The sequence below is a fragment of the Orbicella faveolata genome, unplaced genomic scaffold (assembly GCF_042242905.1).
Source record: "Orbicella faveolata isolate gen_17 unplaced genomic scaffold, um_ofav_v1 contig_13, whole genome shotgun sequence".
NCBI classification, from domain to species: Eukaryota; Metazoa; Cnidaria; class Anthozoa; order Scleractinia; family Merulinidae; genus Orbicella; species Orbicella faveolata.
Window position 1 is genome coordinate 20,133,576 of NW_028301540.1, and position 18,425 is coordinate 20,152,000.

At 39.9% G+C, this 18,425-nt stretch overlaps 2 protein-coding genes, 1 long non-coding RNA gene and 1 pseudogene across 11 annotated transcripts in view; 2 read left to right on the forward strand and 2 right to left on the reverse strand.

The window, feature by feature from the left end:
• LOC110053986 (transcriptional repressor NF-X1-like) overlaps positions 1–12,691 on the reverse strand; it is a 217,835-nt gene extending 205,144 nt beyond the window's left edge. For 4 of the 5 annotated variants that reach the window (XM_089284973.1, XM_089284975.1, XM_089284971.1 and 1 more), the window contains exons 1-4: positions 12,575–12,691; positions 5,133–6,626; positions 3,547–3,624; positions 896–946 (exon numbers count right to left, since the gene is read on the reverse strand). In XM_089284973.1, the coding sequence (XP_089141099.1) occupies positions 896–946; positions 3,547–3,624; positions 5,133–6,591 (1,588 nt within the window). In that variant the 5' untranslated portion in view covers positions 6,592–6,626; positions 12,575–12,691. Of the gene's footprint in view, positions 1–895; positions 947–3,546; positions 3,625–5,132; positions 6,627–12,510 lie in introns of all 5 variants that reach the window. The other variant, XM_089284972.1, reaches the window with a different exon arrangement.
• Positions 7,487–8,816, forward strand: LOC149115513 (uncharacterized; annotated as a pseudogene).
• Positions 12,692–12,746: 55 nt separating the features above from the next.
• The window catches only part of LOC110054105 (polyglutamylase complex subunit TTLL1-like), a 101,000-nt gene continuing 95,321 nt past the window's right edge, over positions 12,747–18,425 (forward strand). For 2 of the 5 annotated variants that reach the window (XM_089284978.1, XM_089284980.1), the window contains exons 1-2: positions 12,747–13,088; positions 15,008–15,073. In XM_089284978.1, the coding sequence (XP_089141104.1) occupies positions 12,973–13,088; positions 15,008–15,073 (182 nt within the window). In that variant the 5' untranslated portion in view covers positions 12,747–12,972. Of the gene's footprint in view, positions 13,115–15,007; positions 15,074–16,958; positions 17,041–18,425 lie in introns of those variants that run through there. The other 3 variants (XM_089284977.1, XM_089284979.1, XM_089284981.1) reach the window with 3 other exon arrangements.
• LOC149115514 (uncharacterized) lies at positions 13,973–14,291 on the reverse strand. The gene is made up of 2 exons (XR_016206068.1): positions 14,185–14,291; positions 13,973–14,025 (listed from the first exon to the last, which is right to left on the reverse strand). It is a non-coding gene; the product is annotated as an uncharacterized LOC149115514 (long non-coding RNA).

Consider the following 18,425-nt stretch of genomic DNA (forward strand, 5'->3'; position numbering starts at 1 on the left):
ACAGCAGCTTTTAACTGAAAAGTAAGCAAACTTATGTGCACAGCTAGAGCTCAAACTGGACTACAAAAAGAAATGGAGGAAATGAGACAAGGTCAAGTGGGTCAAGTTACAGTGTCCCCTGGTCTGGTCAAAAGTGCCAAATTGCCTAAGTATCACAAAGTTAAGTGGAGAGCTAATCGGTTGGCCATGGCCATGCTTCTGGAATCAATCTGAGGCTGAAATTGACTGTTCAGAAGTTGCTGGCAAAACAAAGTTCTCATACCTCAAAGAGGGTCAAGAAGTGTAAAGTAGTAACCTCAATTGCTGATCGCAAATGGTTACTAAGCAACAAATGACTGTGTGTCAATTGCACTGGAACCAAGCATAAAGAAGCAAATTATAAATGCTGCCCATTGTGTCTGATTAGATTAGATGTACTTCGACTTTCAGATTCTTCCACTGGTGATCAAGCTGAAGTTTATGCAGAGTTTAAAGAGCAATTAATGTGAAATGTAAACGGATGGTATCAGACTGAGCTTCCTCGGAGAGGCAATCATCTTCCACTCCCCCGCAATGAAGCGGGGAGTCTCTACCACTTGGAAAACCTTTTGAAAAAATTGCACACCCAAGGAACAATATTAATGAGTGCTACAATCAAGTGAACCAAGATCAGATTGAGGGGGGAATCATTGAAAGAGTCTCTGGTCCTGTGACTGGGCACCGGGAGTTTTACATGCCACACAAGGGGGTAGTGCGCAAATTAGCAGAAACCACTAAGCTTTGTGTTGCTTACAACACATCAGCATGTGGTCACTCTGGAGCACCCTCACTCCAGGTCAGAATCTGTGAAGAAGACTGTGATGCACTAAGGTTTCATTGGTTAAAGGATCAGAACAGTCACACAGTGTTTACTTACTATGTGGTATCAAGCCTTCATGGCGTTTCCACTCAGGATCAATGACTTTCCCTGTCAATGTGATTAGATAAACGTACATGTTAATAGCTCACAAGTTACTTGAAAACACTGCTGGTAAAGAAACGATACTCAATCAAATGTGTCAAAACAAGTATTGCTCCCTGCCCCTGCCCCCCCCCCCCCCCCCCACTCTTTCCATTGTTCAGCTTCACTCAATATAGTACTGATAATGGATTACAATATTTGTCAATTAGTTAGATATTTTAATCAGTAGGTTTTTACTTAAAAACCATAAGAGCATAAGTTTTCTTGGTCTTTCACAATCAGTCTCCTTTATTTCACTTGGAAAAGTTTCCACTACATCTGATCATCAAGGAAGGTAGTCATTATGAACTGAACACTGATGTCCACAGAAGAGAGAGTCAAGTTTTTCTTTGATTTTAAAAGGAAAAATATACGGGCTCACTGCATCTATCAAGGTCTAGTTTATCATATCATGCCAGTTTAGGCCCATTTTGAAAGCTAGGGTTTATTGCCAAGCTATCTGCTGATGACTGATACATCTTCCGGCATAAGATGTGATGAATTCACAAGTGGCAAAAAGAAAAGGCTCCCTCAAAACTGGTTTTAACCACTTTAGGGAGTCAATGAGTTCAAGCACCAGTTAGATGAAAACTAGTACTTCTCCAGTTTTGAACACAGAATAGCCAATTGTGGTGCAAAACCTTCTCCAAATGCAAGTTAATGGCTATTAATATTAAAAACACACTTGAAGCTTACTTTTTTTTTTCCAATAAGCCTGCAATTTAACAGCAGCAGATCTGGGTGCGATGTTATACTCACAATGTTTTACAACATAAGTGTTCAAAACAATTCAAAACTATGTATTTTGCTATGTTTGCCTTCCCCTCTTACAAGCAAGCAAGCAACAAGCCCTTCTTTGGAATAAATTTCTCATCACCGGTAACACAAAAAGATGAACTCTATTTAAAATGAATGCATTTGGATGTTTACAAGAGGTTTCTAGGTTATAGATAGCAGATCAGGTTCCAATGTATCAACAACTTAAAAGTAAAACCAGTCACAAAAGAGATGAGTTGTAGATTCAAGATTGAATGCTCCAGCTGAGTGTATAAAGAATATAACTGGATGTTTCTAATAAAAAGTTGATTACCGTAAACACCGGTGGGTAAGCCACACTTACAGATAAGCCACACCCCAAGTTTGGCAACTCAAATTTTGGAAAAAAGTTTGTGGAAAGAAAATGAAACAAATCAACAGTGGAGTCTTGAAAAAGGTGCTTTTTATATTCTTTGATTTATTGAATGTGAACCTGCATAAACTCACTAAACATTGAAAACAGCGAGTACTGACAGAAATAGTATGGACATGGTGTCTACGGACTTTGACATAATATTATGTTTGATCTTTCTCTGGTATTTTTTGACTAGCATTTTTTCATTCCTGTCAGTTTTTCAATAGAATTTTACATACAACAACACGAATGCTTTTGTTCATTCGTAACTTAGTAGGCACGCATTTGATCAGGAGATGGAGTACTAGACACAAGTAGCTTTTGAAGCTTTATTTGATCGCAGTACAGTGCAACACCGTAAACAGCTTTGTGGCAGAATGGAGATTTCCTATCGCAGGACATTTAAAATGTAGCTGCTCCAGAAAGGTGACCTTAAACAGGTTGAAAGATTTTTCAACGAAGGTTTAATGCTGTTGAACAACAAGAAATGTAACCTCATGTTTACGAACAAAAACGGCTCTTTTAGGAGCCACCAAACTTGTAAAAGTAATGATCAATACATACTCTGATATAGTTCCATGAAGTTCTTATTAGTTTGCTATACCAACTTTGAAATTTTTGATGAAAAGTGTTAATTTATGCAAATTCATGGCACATCGTCCAGATTTTCTCACAGATAACCCGCATCCCTGATTTGTTAGGAAAATGTTGAGTAAAAAGGTGCAGCTTATCCGCCAGTGTTTAACGTAATTTTGATGGAAACGTTTCTATGTGGGCTGGTTTGGAGGTGAGCAATAAATAACTGAGGCCTCCCTTTCCTATCTAAATGTATTTGGTCAGGCTTTCTGCCCCTTTTGCCAAGTAAGAGGTCGTAAGTTGCATCCAAGTTTTTAAACACCAACATCCCCTTTAGCGACATGTTCTTATTAGGCACATCTCTTACTCTACACATCTCTCCTACTCTGGTTAAATCTTGCGACCATGAAATTCTTAGGGGCAGTGAGTGCTATAAGAGAACAATTTACTATTGTGATCCGCAAGTTAACTTGGATGTAAATTACCCCTGCATTGAGCTGTAGTTTGAATTGCAAGTATAACATCACTGGGACCACATGTGTGTCTGGCTCCACAGTAGGAACATGCCAACAAACAGCAGATGCAAAAGCTCAAGAAATATCATCAACTGACTTCCAGAGCTTGGGTTGAACAAAAGGCCTTAACAGGCAAGTTACCACTATTACTACATAACTTTCAAACAATGTAGGAACATTGAATTCAGAATAAATATAATCCAACTGGCACTTTAAGGAATACTGATTGTCCAGTTTAATTCAATACGTATTCTGCATGAAGTAAAATGCATCAAAAGATGCATGAAAAATGAAGTACTCCATACCACAAAAGCATTTGTAAACACTTGGTATCTCTTGAGTAGCGTTTTGACATCCTGGACATCGCCATCCACAAGTTTTCCCTGAAAGTATATAAGAGTGGAGTCAATTAATATAACCATGATAAAGTACTGCAAGTTGTGTGTTTCTGATCAATGCTTTAGATCCAACATAAATGAAGGGCTGAGTACAAAAACATTATATCTGCATTTTTAATCAAGCCAGGATTTAGAAACAAAGTTGTACTAATCGTGGACCTAATTTTTGTTGGTGTTACAATAAGGAAAGTTGTGCAGATTGTGCAGGCAAGTTTCTTTCTTTCTGTACTGGCCTGTTTTAAAATGCTCAAATTTGCATGAATTCCATCAGCCACGTTTGCTCATCAACAGGTATTGCAAACTGTCCTAGATTTCACAAATTAAATAAAAAGCATACTTCTGAAAATAGTTCGCCACAAGGGCCTTTTTGATGAAATAAAGAAAATTAGGATTTTCCGTCATTTTGCCGGATTCTGCATATTTGCAGGCAGTGGCTCTTTGTTATGGCTCAGTATTCTCTCAAGTGAAATCATTTGAACCATGGTAAACACACTATTATTTTCTAGTATGAAAAGAGGAGTTGATAGGTGAGGTCACACACACCATGGTATATGTCATTTCCTGTGGTAAATCTTCCCACAGTGAATCTCACATGGGTTTACATACAATTAGTGCAGTTTGTCAAGGTAAAAAAATGTCACGCATCTCAGTTTATTTACAATGGGACTTTCAGCGTGAGCAGGACTTTCATCATGAAAACTGTGGAAATTAGGGTGAAATTTCTGATATCCAGGAAAGAGTACAAAACTGGATGATCCAGGTTGATCTTCGTTTTACCACCAGTAGTAATTCTCGGGTCTCACTTTGGTTAGCAAGAAATCCATTGAACAGGAATTCACTGAGTGAGTATCCATATTCAATTTCTTTGAAGGATTTTCAGTTTTAACCGTTGTTAAAATAACCGGTCTAGCAAAGAAGATTAAACAGGTTGAGAGGTCACCTGAAATAAACAAGATACTCATAGCATTCCCTGAAATCATGCCATATCTATGGTGTCAAAAATTGTTGATTCCGGTAACGCAGGGAGTGGAACTAGCGAAGCAAAACCACTTTTCCTTTGCGGTTTCATGTTGATGTCACACGGAGCATCAAAATTAGCTCTTGTACCTTGGGCATCAAAACAACATTGCAACTTACATGTACTATATTAAATGTCACAGGTGCTTTGTGTGATCTTTTTGGCATATCCATGGATATTTACTGTGGGAAATTTACCTCGGGAAGTGTTTGTCATACTAACTAAATGGCATTTCCCATGGAAAAACCGTTATTTACCATGGTAAAAGTGCCCCGTGTAACCACACATAATATTTTCTTCAAGCATTAGAAAAGGAGACAGCCACTTAAGAGATAACTCTAGCCTTGCACAACAATGCCACTTCTAACTTGGCAAACTGCTATGATGACTGTCAAATAGAGCTTTATTTGTTTACAACCACAGACACAATACTTTAAACCAGCTTATATTAAAATTATAATGAATGGTATCATACCTTCCATAGCATTGGCATTAGCAGAGGACTTGGCCCATTTCCTAACACAACCCAAGTGAAACAAATGATGACAGTTGTGACAGCTCCACACTGCAGCACTGCATCGAATCCTATCACAACAAACCATGCATTCATACGTTTCATTCCTTAGCTGCTCTATCAAAACACTGGCTTGAGATGACTGCACTGGATTACGATGGCCGTGGGTACGAAACACATCTTCCTTTTGATTTTTGTAGTCCCCTTTACTAGCTTTGGCTGTAGTTATTGCTCTTTGTGACCCCCTTTGCCTGCTCTCTTTGTTATGGGGTTTGCTAGATTCACCATAACAAGGTTGCCTTGACAAATTTGTCCTTTGCATTGACAGGTTACATGGTGCTTCTTGGTGATCATAATATGGAGACATGTAATCTCTTTTGCTATCATGAATACCACCTCTAGCACTCTCACTTTGCTCATGCAGTCTCGTACCTTGTGGATTACCTCTTCGGCTAGTTATCCGTTTAGAAGCTCTTGTTTTTTGTCTTGTCTCATTCACTTCTGCAGTATACATGTACATGTATTTTGCATCAGTCTGATGATCATTACCATCTATTTGCTTTGCTTCTGTTCTCTTCCTTTCTGGCTTAGTTATTGAAGCAGTGTCACCATGATAATATGCACCTGCTTCTGACACCTGTGCAATATCTTCATCTACTACATTGTTGATACAGTCTTTGCCTTTCTTGCCAGGATTATTGCGTCTATGAGTCTTATCTTCATACCTAGCACAAGCATGTCTCCTGTGAGATGAAGATGACCCTATTTTATCGTGCTGATTCTTGTTGTAATCTCTCCGTCTATTTGCCCCTCTCACTTTGAATTTCTTTTGTTCAACTGATGTTCTTAGTTTCTCTTGGTCATCTCTGGCTGGGCACTCTGCTGTTGAATCTACTGGGTACTCCATGGTTAAACCTGGTAGGCACTCTGCCATTGAACTAGATGGGCACTCTGCTGTTGAACCTGCTAGACACTCTCCTGTTGAACCTGCTGGGCACTCTCCTGTTGAACCTGCTGGGCACCTTGCTGTTGAACCTGCTGGGCACTCTGCTGTTGAACCTGATGGAGACTCTGCTGTTGAACCTGTTGGGCACTCCATGGTTGAACTGACTGGGTACTCCATGGTTGAACCAGCTGGGCACTCTGCTCTTGAACCTGCTGGGCACTTTGCTGTTGAACCTGATGGGCACTCCATGGTTGAACTGACTGGGTACTCCATGGTTGAGCCAGCTGGGCATTCTGCTGTTGAACCTGCTGGGCACTCTGCTGTTGAACCTGCTGGGAACTTTGCTGTTGAACCTGATGGGCACTCCATGGTTGAACTGACTGGGTACTCCATGGTTGAGCCAGCTGGGCACTCTGCTGTTGAACCAGATGGGCACTCCGCTATTGAACCTGCAGCCAAACCTTCTTCTGACATGATAAACTCTGTTTATGGTACAGATTATGGCAGACCTATCAACAAACAAAAACATTATCGAAAAATACTTACAGTTTAGCTAGCCTAGATTAATATAAGCTAGCTAACAAGGAGGGGGAAACTGGTTCCTCTAGCTTTGTAGTCCTGAATGCATGGCTTGTACAGTACTATACAAATTAAAGTAATAGAAACAGTAATCATCAAATATCACACTTTGTTCTTGTGATATTTTCCTGATTTATCGGTGATATATCATACACAACAACAGACAAATTTATAAGCAACTTCACTTTGCAAGGTTCCAAATATAGTGATTTGACTGGAAAACTTTTGGTATTGTGGAAAACTGGTCACTTACAAGAGGTGGTCACAACTAGAGGTTCCACTGTATATTAAAATGTTATTACAGTTTACAGTATTTTACTAATCTTTTTAATGTACAATTGTATCGAGTTTACCCTCTACACTCTACGCCATATTTCTACCATCTACATAGATTCTACTCTCTACATTCTACCCGCCACTCTCTTCAATTGACGCTCTATGATCTACCATCTACCCTCTAAGCCTATCTACGCTCTACTCTCTACGTTCCACCAGCTACTCTCTCCGATCTGTGCTTTACGATCTTAACATCTACCATCTACCCTCTAAGCCCATCTACGCTCTACGCTCTACAATCTATCCTCTAAGCCCATCTGCTTGGAAGGTTATTGGAATTTTTTAATTTTTAAAATAGACTAGTGAGCAGCACAAAGGATGACTTCTTGTAGTTGTGAGCTTTTCTGTTTATTTCCGATGCATTTCATCTCTGCCTGAGACTTCTTTAGGGAATGATTACAACTAACACTGAACAGCATATATAGCACATAAGCGTGCCTAAGTTTAACTTCCCATGGACGTGAATAACTGCTGAAACATGCTGTAAACGGACGGTACAAGATGTGCCTTAATGCACATGTCATTGCGTGTTGTTATATTTTGGGGGCCATACGATTAGCGCTAATCTATAGCTCCCAAAAAAGATACTGCAATGAAACCTCTATTAAGCAGACCCCCAATTAAGCAGACACCCTCTCTTAAGTGGACACTTACCCTGGTCCCGAAATTAATGTCTCATATTTCCCTTTATAACAAACCTCTGCTCAGCGCACACCTCTATTAAGCGGAGGCAGACACTAACATAAATTTCTTTGGCTAATTTCTATTGCTAAAAATCTCTATTAAGTGGACACATGGCTTTGTGTGAAGTCGGGTTGTAGGATGATTCGTCAAGCAATCTGTCGGTATGCGTCGGTTTTCTGTACACCGTCATTCGTAGCTCATTGTTGTCGCGGCTTACCAAACAGTCTAGAAAAGGAAGTTTTCCATTTTCTTTGATCTCTTTAGTAAACTGGATGTCAGCGTTCTGTTCATTTAGGTGGTCGTGAAAATTGTCAATTTCGTCTTTGTGAACAGCAGTAAAGGTGTCGTCAATGTAGTGTAACTAAAGTGGTATCGTTTGTCGTTGTAGGTTGCAAGGGCGCATTCCTCCCAGGTTGCATCACAATTTCTGTGACAACAACAGAAACAGGCAACCCCCAGATACCTTGAACGTGTTTTTCACAAAAACAACTACGACACTGACTTTATTAAACGAAACATTTACCAACCTGCTGAAGCTGACGCAACGAACAGGAACCCAACACCTGCTACTACAGTGACTATACCTTACATTAAGGGCACTTCCGAGACCATCTCAGGGATCCTACAGCCCTACAACATCCGTGTAACCCACAAACCTACAACTACATTACAACATTAACTGACCAACATTAAAGACAGGGACGAACCTAACGACAGACAGGGAGCAGTTTACAAGATCAAATGCTCCGACTGCCACGCTTCCTACATTGGTGAGACTGGCAGAAACCTTAACACGAGACTAACTGAACACAAACGAGCCATGAGAAATGGTGATGCCAACAATCACATTGTTGTACATCATCAGCTGACAAACCACAACATTGACTGGAACTCTGCTCAGTGCTTAACCTACAGTACAAACTATTTTCAGCGACTGACTCTGGAAAGCTGGTGCACTAACCTAGAACAAACGCCTCTTAACAGTTGTCAACAACTACCGGCGCCTTACAAACAACTTATCCATGACAGAAACAAAACTGACAAACGGACTTCTAACAGACCGACTTAATTTGACTAACCACGGACCAAAAACCGACCAATTTGACAATAGATGGATCGAAACCGACCAATGACTGATGACAAACTTTACACGAGTCTTTCAGCCAATATAATCATGGCTAAACTGACCAATCACGTTTAACGGACCAGACTTATAACATCATCGACTGACAAACACTATTCACTTGACTCTGAAGATGACTTGCGCTCAGGTCGTCGAAATGTAAGTCACCAACAACGGTTCTTTTCAGAACTACTCTCACCCGAACGATCACACTATACGAACTAATGTCAAATTAAAGTTGGTAATGAAAGCTGATGAACTTGAACTCTGAATAGCTTCGCTAACAACCTAGAACATTATTACAGTACAGGGGAACCGTCGAAAGTCAGTTGTTGACAAACATTGTCCAATTGTTATAATCCTTTATTAAGCGGATACCCTCTATTAAGCGAACACTTGGAAAGATCCCGAGGTTGTCCGCTTGATAGAGGTTTCACTGTTTTTACATAGATGTGCTAAAGTAGTAGTAGATTTATAACTGACAATACAGTCTAAGTCTGGTGAATGTCTCTGGATGACCAGCTTGATGTTAGTGGTTCTGAGTTAAACCATTTATTCAAACTTGAAATGAACAGCAATCTCTTCGACGCATTACAACCCTAAAAACTAGTAAACAACATCTCCACATGGTCACAAAACATTCGCTAAGTGTTCAAAGTGACATGACCGAAGTGTTCACACTTTTTGAGTACACTATAACAAAATGTCGTTCATATCAGTTAGCATGACTACAGTTAAAAAATTCTTAAAAAATTTAAAAAGTGACAAAAAATATTGGGTTGCAATCTACGATTACCCTCTAAGCCCATCTGCTTGGAAGGTTATTGGAATTTTTTAATGTTCTTTTCAGTTTTTTAATTTTTTAACGAAGACTAGTGAGCAGCACAAAGCAAGACTTCTTGTAGTTGTAAGCTTTTTCGTTTATTTCTGACGCATTTCGTCTCTGTCTGAGACTTCTTTAGGGAATGATAACAACTAACACTGAACAGCATATATAGCACATAAGTGTGCCTATGTTTAACTTCCAATGCAAGCAAATAACTGCTGAAACATGCTGTAAATGGACATTACAAGAAATACCTTAATGCATATGTTATTGCGTGTTGTTATATTTTGGGGGCCATACCATTAGCACTAATCGTATGGCCCCCCCAAAAACATACTACTTACATCGATATGCTAAAGTAGTAGTAGATTTAGAACTGACAATACAGTCTGTTAAATGTAAATACAGTCTGGTAAATGTCTGTATAGAATACAGTCTGGTAAATGTCTCTGGATAACCAGCTTGATGTTAGTGGTTCTGAATTAAACCATTTATTCAAACTTAAAATGAACAGAAATCCCTTCGACGAATTACAACCCTAAAAACTAGTAAACAACATCTCCATATGGTTGCAAAACATTCACTAAACGTTCAAAGTCAGGTGACCTAAGTATTTGCACTTTTTGAGTACACTATAACAAAATGTCCTTCACATCAGCATGACTACACTTAAATGTACTACCATTCTACCGTTGCACAATTTACGTTTTAGCGAAAGCCAGTTAGTTCTGTTACTGTATTTAACCTCCCTGAATAAAGGAAGTAAAAACCCAACTGGGACTCCTGGACACATCATAATAATAATAATTTGCAAAAAACAAAACAAAGTGAACCCAGTATCTAATTCAGACCCAACTGACTAAAATGTACTGTTCCTACACTGATGAAAATAATTATAAACCAACAAAAAGCCAAAGGCCTATCTCTGTCTCAATCTGTAAACTCTCGATTCACAGGTTGCTTAGCATATGACCAACATCTTCCCACTGTCAGTGATAAAATCTACAGAATGATTTATTTGCAGACAAAAAGACTTCAACAGGGTTTAGAATTTTTATGACTTACACTTTAGAACTTAATATTAGTCACATCATTAAGAAACTTCCTGAGACCTCTTGTGTAACAGTAGCTGTATAGATAGTAAAGTTGACAATTTGTTTGTTTGTCAGAACGGGTGAGAATCAACTTCTTCTTTGGCTATATTTATTTACATTTTGATTGGATATAAATACTTTGTAGAACATGTAAACAGCAGCTCTTGCCGATCAAAGAATTCAAAGTTTCATCTAACTCACATCCTTTCAGTACTTATTCTTTGGCCGTTCAAACAGCTGCCATCATCTGTTCGAAACAATTCTTAGGCCATTCGAATAGTACAGTGTAGCTGCCAGTAATCATCTGAACTAACAGGCGTACATTTCATAATTTGGGTTGGTCCAAATGCGAATTAAGTTCCGCTCATGAAAAGTCCCTTGTCCCAACTGAGCTTTGGAGTTTAAATTGTCAACAGATAAGAATTTGTTGCTTTAATATTTCTTACACTTTCTTTCGTAAGTGCCAGTGCTGGAAAAATGTAAATACAACCGTTCCTGTCCCCTTGGTGAGTACCGTCTTGATACAGATCTTCGTGTGCTAAGATGGCAGCACAAAGAAGTTCTTGTGGGTTAAAAATCCTACTGCAAAAAATCAATTGGTCGCTTTCTTGTGATTATCGATTCTGATCAATTCTGATTGATTTTGGTAATTAGCTATCAATTTTATCAACAATTATTATTGAGCTGAAATGGAAGGAGATCGTGTGGATACATTCACTGTAATAAACTGTTCAGGCTAATCCTTTTGATTATCGATTTGCATCAACTACATAAAAATTGTGATTATCGATTTCAATCCATTAAAATGACTAATCAATCGAAAAATATCAAGTATTGTCGAGGATTATTGATAAATCGATTAGCTTTCCAATGATTGATTTCCATCGATCAGATACACACCATATAAACGGACCATGTCTTCCGTCTGTGTTTTACACTGTTGAGGACCTGAAAGCTTTACCGGCATAAAGCTGGTTCCAAACACTGCTCTATTCATGTGCTGAACCTAAAGTTCTGATGAGTTAAGTACAGTAGAAGAGCAGCGTTTGAACTGTTTGGTTTGGCAGGTGAGGTTTGGAGCAGCAAACAACATTAAATTTGTCAGGGTCTGTCACACTATGCAACGTTGGAGCGGTGGTTGATTTACATGGTGTTCTCCTCATGTGCTGAATGTAATGCATAAATTATCGTAATGTACATATTTTTGAAATGGGGCACTCGTGATTGGCTCAAAATTGAGTGGCATGAACAGTCATGCAAGAAGCTTGAAGTCGTCACAAAAAATAAAGGAAACAAAAAATCTATCCCGTTTCAGAGCTCAGCTTTATACCTTTGATTTATGAGAAACGGGAACTGTATAATCAAGTTTCTTTCACGCAAATTCATTTTTTGCAGTTTCTTGGAGATAACAGCCCAGCTTATGAGATTGCTCATTAACAGGTCGAGTTTAGAGTTTACCAGTAGAAGACCTTTCTAAATATATACAAACAACCTTTCGATTGCATTTGCTTTCGCTGTACACTGTTACAACAGCGAAATATTAGCCACAGCTTTCTAAACTGGACATAGTTCTGGAATTCAGAACGCATATTTTCTTATCGAAAATTGTTTACCACGGGCTTTCCAAATTAAGTTCGACGCAAGAACTCCGTCTGAATCAGCCGTCGCTCCAAAGTCGAACTAAATCAAGTTTGGTTCGGCACATGAGCGGAGCCGAGTTTGGACCGGGCCTGTCATGGTAAGATGCTTACGTCTTTTCTGGCCGAGTACTGGGCAACGTGAATTAACTTGGAAACAACTATCACTCGCTTATACCTTTGGGTTCCTTCCTCGTCAGTGCACGAAACCTGCCATTTACAATCCTTTCTGTCCACGCATAGTTAGTAACTATGGTCCATGTGACACTTTCCTCCCGTTATGCCCGGCTACAAAGCCTTGGAGTAACTGTGTCATATATCGTGCACCAGGAGTCCCACGATGGACTATGATATTCTATAGTTATGGTTATTCTGAAAGGAAACGACATGATGCATATTTTAAAAGAGCAATTTTCACTGTGCTTGTCAAGTAAACTATACAAATTTGTTTTATTGTTAGCTATACTTCGATAGCTGTAAGTAGAAATCCAAGATCGATTGGTTTTTGATCCAAGTTTGACGATTGGTGCAGAATACATGACGCCTCCTTGTATTCTCTGGATGTGAGTGTCAGTTATGTCTGGAGGACGTGTGAAGTATGTGTGCGACCAAGATAAGTCAGTCTTGGTGAACAATTTCGAGAAACGCGGATGGGTTCCTTGTGCTGAAGATGAGGACTGGAATTTTTACTGGTTAGCCACAGTTTGCTACCACTACTGTATGTTGTAATCTTAAGTCTGCATAATCGCCCCATGTAAAGGAATCCAAGAGGGTCTTGGATTCCGGATTCCACATCGTGGATTCCGGATTCTGGTGACTGGATTCCGGATTCCATGCCTATGGATTCCGGATTCCAGACGTTCCGAGATTCCGGATTCCAAAGGTTTTAACTCTGATGTTCATTCGTACTGCGATAGCAGATTCTGCTATTAAAGTAGGAATTGAGTAAAAAAGAAAATACCATTTTCTTTTCAATATATCAAAATGTGTTAATATCCTTAAACTGGAGTTCATACGGCATCAATTAAATTAACTTTTGATAAAATAATTAACTTGTTGGGGTACCTGTTAAGAAGAGACGTCTCTGAAGTCCACTGAGTAATCCACAGCGTTGAAGCTATCTGACGAACTGTTCTCATCAAAACGATTATATCGTCAACAGAACCAAAAGTAGTAGGAATTGAAGTTTGGTGCTCTGAATGTTCAAATTGAAATCGCCTGTTAATCCTGGTTTCGCATAGAAGAGACATTGCGCTAAATTTATAGAATTTACCTTTACTGGCGAAATATAACACCCTTTCTGTTCGATTACGTTTCGATACGTTCTTCTTGGCAAAGTTACCATGCCTTAGCTTATTGACCTATATTGCCTATTCCTATTCTAGATCTGTATCATCTGTACAATAATGACAATGAATCGGAATAAATTCAAGTCTCGCTACACTCAGATAACTTCCCGGGCAATATTTGCCCATTGACAAGCAGATGCCGATAATCGCACATGTCAGAGCTAGAGATCGAAAGAGAACGTAGCCGGAACGTACTTCTCGGGACTTCGTAATTAACCCTACAAACCTTGCAATTTCCTTGTCTTGTTTTTGTTTTTCTTTCTTCTTTATTCTTGGACTCCTGCATATGAATTCAAGTGAAAACATAAGTTCGAGAAACAATTGAATTAATTCAAAATGCCGCACAAAGATTTCTCTTGATGTTCATATACCCGACACATGTCACACATGGATTCACGTAAGCAGGAGTCTAAAACAAACTTTTATGACTAATACATACCTTTCCCGCTCAGCTTTATGCTTTCTCCGGTGTTTTCCCATCTTTTAGAATCCTCAACACAATGTCGAACAGTAGATCCAACAGTCGAAATAGTGAATAAACACACTAGCTCGAATTTCTTGCTCGCCGGAAATTAAAAAAGTAACTTAATAATTGACTGGCGCCTGCAAGCGTTACTCCATGGGGTGTACATCCTGGACAAAAATTTTAAATGGTTAAGCTTCGATTTTATCTTTAAGCAGGCTCGTCAACTACCGCTTCCACCGCAATCACATTTATTGAGAATTCAGGACTTTCCGGCATTAACTTCGATTCCTTACATCTTGATACCGAAAACCCAGCAACGTACAGGAATATGGGGCCAAGCAATTGCCGTGAACAGTGTTGACAGTTCTAAAAAAGTACGCTGTACTTGAAGTTATTTCAGGGTCAAAAATGTCACAAATCTGACACAAAGACAATACGGTGCATGTCAAATGGTGATCTTCAACAAATGATGCATGCGCCTTGGCCTATTTAAGAATCAAAGACCACAACACCGCCGTGTTGACAAATATGATACTTTCAAGTGAGCAGTCGAGCAGATATCAAAGTTTTTACAGAGAGGGTTTCGAAAGGTAGGATTCCGGATTCCAGAGGCTAGATTCCGGATTCCAAGGGCTGGATTCCGGATTCCAAAGGCCTGGATTCCGGATTACAAAGGCAAAAATATGTTGGATTCCGGATTCCGGATTCCCTTACATGGGGCGAGCATAAGCTTATCTTACTTAGCTTTCTTCATCCGATCAGCTTATACATGGTAAGTGTTTCTATCTTTCATTAGGGCCAGCGTACAGACTGTAAGAGCAATATTTAATGTGGAAACAGGCTACAGGCTTGGCGATGACCAGTAAGTATAATGCATCAGTCATTTCCTTAGTGCCCTAGCTCCTTCCCCCCTGCACACCTACCCCCCCCCCCCTCGGCCAAGTCCCATGCATCAGCATTTTTGGAAAAAAGGCAAAGTCCTCAGGGTGAGGACAAGAGTCGGTTAAATCGGGTTAAATGTCCCAGGGACATATCCTCACTGTGTCAAGAAATATCCATCACATTCATGGCGAGCGATTTGAAGGGGTTGCCATCACTTCATATAGCATTGCTTGCTGCTAAATTTGCATAACGTTAGACGTCTGCTTAATGTGACCATAATGTTACACAGTCAATCTTCACAAGAAATCAATATGAAAACACCCCTCTCCCTCCTTCTTCAATGGAATGTCCTGATAATTTTCAAGTAGTTATACTCATGTAGTTGTAATTTGATTATGACACATTTTGAAGACCTGATTGATAATTGCAGTTATACACAAAACTTAAGCAGTTGTGAAATTAAAGCCTATAAAAATTCATAACTGTTTTCACAACTTCGAGCAGCTTGCTCTAACAGTCACCTATACCTATGCAGGATAGAAAAATTCAATTTTCTGAAACTTTGTTAGGAAGAAGGTTTTACTAACTTATTTCAAAACTGTACCTTTGAGGTTGTTTAGATTTTTATTTTCTTGAGGAGACGGCCTTACGTACTTGCCCAAAAAGAACAAAACTACACACGTGTATAAAGTGGGTTCTGGGGACGGGGTAAAATTTAGATTATTTTTTAGTCTCACCTTGCGGCTCAACTAAAAAGTAATCCGAATTTTACCCCTGTCCCCAGAACCCCCCTTATACATGTGTGTACTCCCTCCGTGTACACGCACCCCGTACTCAAACTGCCTACTCGCGCCACGAAAAAAGTTTGTGTTATAGCTCCGAAATCGACATTGCCCGCTGCCGCCAACAGTGGTCCTAGAATTATTTTCAATTGAAGAAGCAGCCTGCCTTAGTATAAAGCAACCATGGCCGCGTCAAGGTTCTCTTCTGATGTGATAGATATGTTTTACGGTCCTATCTCACGTGAAGAGAATGAGAGGCTTCAACTACCCTTAAGACCCAGCAGGGATTTCGATTTTCGATTGGTAAGAACCAACTTCGACGAATGGCTCCGAGTATGGAAAATGATAGTACCAGAGGGACATAAAGACCTTCTGAAATTCGCACAAAAAACAAAAGCAAGTTTTGAAGAAGTGATAGGGAATGAAATTAAAACCTTGAAAAGTGTTAAAACACAGTTAGCGCTTGACATTAAGTTTTTGATAAGTAGAGATGGTCAAAAACAAGAAATGGAACATGATTTCAGACAGAGAGACCCCATGGTTTTTAACAGAAACAATGTGGCAACAGTAAGCAAAGTATTTCGTCAATTCATTGATGAAGTCAAAGGCAAAATAGAAGCCTGGTCTCAAAGAGGCTCAGGCTGGGTGGTAGAAGGTGTCTTGGAAGCCTTCATTAATGTGGCCCAATACCAGCCTTTTTGTGGAGGCAGCTACATACCGCTGCCTGAAAAGCTAAAAACCAAAAAAGCGATCATCAATGTCCAAAACCGGGATAACCTGTGCTTGAGATGAGCACTGCGTGTGGCTTTATTTCCACCAACAGAAGGAAAAAAGGTGACAAGAACATCAAGCTACCCCACAGAAGATGGGCTGAATTTTACAGGCGTAGACTTTCCAACGCCTGTAAAACAGGTAAATAAGCTAGAAAAGCAAAATCCAAACCTGGCAATATGTTATCGTGCATAGGCTCAGCTAAAAAGATGGAAGCATACCGAGAATCCACTTGATGTTGATACAGGACAAAGAAAAATCGCATTATATCTTTGTGAAAAGATTTAACACTCTCTTGTATGACCAAAACAGGCACAACGAGAGCAAACATTTCTGCGAACGCTGCTTGTATGGATACCAAAGAAAGAAGCTTCTGGAAAGGCATCAGTCATTGGTGGGTTTCGATCCGTCTATTGTTAGTCAAATAGGTCGCTTTTTGGTCCATGTATTGTTAAGTCGGTCTGTTAGAAGTCCGTTTGTCGGTTTTGTTTCTGTTGTGGATAAGTCGTTTGTAAGGCGCCGGTAGTTGTTGACATCTGTTAAGAGGCATTTGTTCTAGGTTAGTGTACCAGCTTTCCAGAGTCAGTCATTGGAAATAGTTTGTACTGTAGGTTAAGCACTGAGCAGAGTCCCAGTCAATGTTGTGGTTTGTCAGTTGATGATGTACAGCAATGTGATTGTTGGCTTCAACATTTCTCGTGGCCTTTTTTGTGTTCAGTCAGTCTCGTGTTAAGGTTTCTGCCAGTCTCACCAATGTAGGAAGCCTGGCAGTCAGAGCATTTCATCTTGTAAACTGCTCCCTGTCTGTCATTAGGTTCATCTGTCTTTCACGTTGGTCAGTAATTGTCGTAACGTAGTTGTAGGTTTAAGGGCTACACGAATGTTGTAGGGCTGTAGGATCCGTGGATGGTCTAATTACTGCGTATCATTTCGTACTCAAGCTGGATGTTGGTTAGCTTGTATTTCAGCTTGCTTTTGTCCACATCATTGACCACGACCTGTGAAGCAGGGGCAAGCATCACTTCAAAACCGAGATTGTTGTACAGGGCCTGCGGGTAGAACACGCTATGGTCGGTCAGGATCTCATGGTCGAGCTTGATTCGGTACTTATTTCCAAAGATATCATTCAGCTTTTTTTCATCATCGACGCTTGAGGTTGGTTTGTCTCCAGCATTTGAGCATATCTTGCTCAAGTCTACGCTTTGGATCCCCTCTAGCAACATGTTGTCATGTTCTTCGACAGAGAGGAACAGGTCTTCAAACGTTTTGTAAATGTCGTACCCCACAGTGTCTTGCAAGGTCGACTCTGAAAACTTCACCACCATCTTGTCGACCAGCGCCCACGTGACGTTTTTAACGACATAGTTGTTGGCATGCCCAACGCTGAGGTCGAGGTCAAATCGCAGCGCTAGCATGTCAGGAACCAGCACCTCGTTTTCGTTCAGCTTGGGCACCGAAACATACAGGGTCTCGCCGGGGGAGGCTTCGGAGCACTCAAAGGTGATGCATTTGACAGCCCAAGGCGCCTTCATGGCCTCCAAAGATTTCGCCATGTATGTTGGAAGCAGCATGTCTGGAACCATGCCCAGTTGTTTTTCCATTGCATAAACAGCCGATAGTTTTTTTCTAATTTAAAAAAACAGTTGAAATATATTGCAATGACAGCAGAAGGCAGCTTTGAAAATCCTGCTTATGACCCCGACTGGTGGACAAATCCTTTTCTTCAAGTCGACGACTCTACGTTAGGCCCTAATGATGATGAAAAAATTCCAATGCAAT